This window comes from Mesitornis unicolor, unplaced genomic scaffold (assembly GCF_000695765.1).
Source record: "Mesitornis unicolor isolate BGI_N332 unplaced genomic scaffold, ASM69576v1 scaffold188, whole genome shotgun sequence".
Taxonomy (NCBI): domain Eukaryota; kingdom Metazoa; phylum Chordata; class Aves; order Mesitornithiformes; family Mesitornithidae; genus Mesitornis; species Mesitornis unicolor.
In genome coordinates, this window is record NW_010200958.1 from 58,462 (window position 1) to 62,151 (window position 3,690).

At 51.8% G+C, this 3,690-nt stretch overlaps 1 protein-coding gene across 1 annotated transcript in view; it reads right to left on the reverse strand.

The window, feature by feature from the left end:
* LOC104544891 (transcription factor HIVEP3-like) overlaps positions 1–3,486 on the reverse strand; it is a 59,947-nt gene extending 56,461 nt beyond the window's left edge. The window contains 1 exon segment of the mRNA XM_010189894.1: positions 1–3,486. This exon segment is cut by the window's left edge and continues 27 nt beyond it. Coding sequence (XP_010188196.1) covers positions 1–3,486 — 3,486 coding nt within the window.
* Positions 3,487–3,690: the final 204 nt, after the last annotated feature.

Here is a 3,690-nt window from a genome sequence, read left to right on the forward strand (position 1 = left end):
CGGGGACAGGAACTGCTTCTCATGCAGCGTGAGCTGTGGCACGGGGTGATGAAACACCTGCAGAGCTTCTGTGTATGGCTGGGTGTACGCTGGCTGAGGGCTGTCTTTTGGCTGACTCTTTTCACTTGGGTAAGTACCGTGAGAGGGCAAAGGGGACGAAGATGTCGGCTGATGGGGCACACCTGTGGAAGGCGATTTACTTGAAGAAGGAACTGGATCTTCTGTCTCTGCCCGGCCTGCTGGGGACGAGTCCGGGTCATGCTCTGGGTGTCGGGTGAGGGATGCTTGCCTAACCAGAAAACATTTCCTTCTCTCCTGTGGAGCAGAGGAGGTTGAGGGGCCGGGGGTTGAGGCAGGAGTGGATGACAAGCTCCCGTAGTCAAACGATTTACTGCGGGTCTCCGACATCTGGGAAGGGTGAGACACATTGGGTGTCTGCTCAGAAGCAGACCTCCGCATTTCCCTGGAATGGTGGTGGTGGCTTGGTACCATCAGCATGTGTGAGCCAACGCCAGGAGGCTTCGGGTGGGATTCAGAGGGCTGACTGGTTGACTCTGGCTTGCCGTGATCTTCTCGATCAAACGAGACAGAGTGGCTAGAGCCGTGGGATATGCTGCTTTCCTGACTTGGGCTTCGGGTGAGAGAGACGGATTCGAAACTGGACTCTCCGGAGGACTGAGCCATTTCTGCCAGCCGCAGCCTCTTCTTTTTTGGTGGGAGCTTCTCCGCAGGGAGCTGAGAAAGGGTCTGGCTCCTCTGCGGCCACTGAAATTCCTCCGTTTTCTCCGGCTCTTTTGGAGGAGGCTCTGGCTCTGTTTCTGGTCTGTCAGGCTCCTCCGTGACCAGAATCTCCGGGACCTGGATATTGGGCTGGCGAACCAGCTTGGGCTGCAGGGAGTGCGGTGGTCGGCTGTGCTGGGGGGTCGGCTGAGATGAGTACTGTGCCAAGGGCTTCTCCTCTTCCACTCCGCTCGCCTGCTCCACGGAGTCCGACTTCTCAAAGGAGCTCGTGTGCTGGATGACGGAGATCTCCTTTGAGGTTGTTCTTCTCTCTTTGCCTTCCGCACCGGAAGTCGAAGGTTTGGTATTCCTGGAATGAAAGCTGGCACTGACATCGGAAGGCGCGGATTTACCCGGATCTGCTGGTGACTTAATGGATTCACGGGTTAGGTTTAAAGCGACCTCAGATGATGCCGGGTTTGCAAACTGAGTCCCTGGCCCCGTACTGGAGGAGGCAGTGTCAGACAACTCGAAAGCTGGAGGCTCTTCATCGTCACCAAGACTCTTCTCCTTTCGCCTTTTTCGAAGCGGGGTGAGCTCCAGACTGCTCCCCAGCTTGTAATGCATCATCTGGGGCCACGTGTCAGGATCCGCAGCACTTTTCTCAGTCTCTGTAGAGGTATGGGAAGTGGAAGAACGAGGCTTTGAGAGCTGCAGTTCCGAACAGTAGTATTTCTTATGGGCTTCATAATTGTCCCTTTTCTTATACCGAGCGCCACATATGTTACACTCGTACATGAACCCTTTGACTTTGGGACCCTTCCGTGACTTTTTGGTAAGATCGCTTTCCTTGGTTTCAGGCTCCTCGGGAGGTTTGGAAACAGTTTCTTTGTTCGCAGAGCTAGCCTCCTCCGAGACGTATTCCACTCCCAAAGGGAGCTCAATAGCTGGTTGGCGTTTTAGCATTCGAGGATGGGAAGAAAACGCTTGACTGCGGCTTAAGACTTCAGGCTCCATGATGTGATCATCAAATGAATAGCTACCTCTAAAGGTGTGCGGGGAGCTTATAGTGCATGCAGCAGAAGGCATTGAGTGGCTTCTTAGGAGAGGCACTGTCTCTGTGGCACTGTGGGATTGCTGAAGTGACAACAATGATTGTTCAGGCTTAATTTTTTCACCGTGGGATGTCAACACTTTCGATGCATCCAACTGGCTACTGGAACCAGACTTGATATCAAACTGAAACGGCTCCCTATATATACCAGACTTTGGAGATTCAATGCTGCTACGTCTTGATAAAGAGCTTCTCCTAGGCTTAACGCTATCTATTTCACTGGTATCTACAACAGCTTCATTAATCGTAATTAGCTTAGTGATGTGTTCAATAACCTGTGTTCTAGGCACAGATAACGGTACCATACTGGGTTTCTCTTCAGTAGACAAGTGCGGAAACCCCTGGGTTGTGTTTGCAGCTAACGCTGCAGTCCTTTGCCCAATTCTACCACATTTCCCAAAGATAATTTCTGCATAAGATTTTGCATTAGTATTTGGTGGGCTGATCTGCTGCTCTGCACTTTCTGATCTCGAGAAGTAGCCTGACTCGGTACTCCCTTTGCTCCCGGGGCTCAGGAAAGCTTGTTCATCTATAACCTTCTTCCGTTCGCTTAAGCGGAGTGCAAGTTTCTGCTTTATCGTATGGGTATCTTCAGATTTATGGCTCAGAGTGTGCTCTGAGGATGGCTCCACAAACTGCGTGCTGTCCTCGAGAGACTGGGACATACTGGAATGAGACAACGAACACCGCTCGTGGCTGGAGCCCTGGCTCCCTCCGCTCAGCAAACTGCTGGACAACAGGCTGTGCTTCTGCCTGGGTGAGAGCTCGACCGAATGGCCCGACATCGCTCCCGTTTCCTCCTCCGAATCTGTGCTTTCCCCTTCTGTTGGCTCTTCAAAGTCCTCCCCACCAATCCTCTCCATTTCCAAGCTCGATGGGTACATCTCCGCTCCAATCCCCGAGGCCAGCCCAGCTTTTATTCGATGAGCATGAGATTTCCTATGTTTATACAAATTGCTCTTCGTCTTAAAAGAAAAGCCACATGGAATGCAAGGGTATGGCCTCTCACCCGTGTGTGACCTGATATGTTTTTGGAGCACACTCGGCTTTGCACAAGGCCTGCTGCAGTACTGGCAAATGTATTTGCCCGGCTTCTGAGGTTTCTTTTCCTTCTTGTGCACTTCCTCAGCTTGTTTTAAGGAAACCTGCGAAGGGCGCGGGATGTAGACCTTTTGAACGGACGGCATGTCCTCTGCGGGAATGATCGGCGAATGGGAAGGTAGGAGCTGGCTGTGGTGAGAGTGAAGCCCGGGCGATGAAAAGGAGCCGGAGGGACCTGGTCGTACCGGATCAACTAGCTGCCATGTGGGACCTTCGAGGACGTGCTCTGGTTTCCCAGGAGACATAAATGCTGGTGACAGTGCGTGCTGCTGAAGCTGCGAAACGTGGGGAGGATGTTCGAAAGAGGAAGGCTTGGGTTGCTTCTGATGGCCAGTCTTCTCCTGAGGCTCCTCTCTCGACACTGGCAAAGAACCAGAAAAGTGCTGTTGCGGCGCGATGTCTCGGAGAGGGGTTCCCTGTGAAGGAGCAGAGCTGCCCTGGTATGTAGCTGCAGATGAGATACTGGCTTGGAAAGCCTCTCCTTTGGGAAGCCTCTTTCTTGGACTTTCCTCAGCCTTTTTTGTGCTCTTCTGGCTTTGTTCAGGATCCATGACCTTAAAAGGGTCTCTGAATGCTATTTCGGGAAGGTTTTGGCAGGCTTCATTTACAAATAATAAAGGTCTCTTCTGCAGATTCCCTGTTTTGCCTGCATTTGCTACGAAGCTGGAGCCGCCAGGAGATGGTTGTTGATTTAAGGTTTTACTAAAGTGTCACTAGTTGCTATTTGATTCAAAAAAAAAAAATGTTTCAAGGTC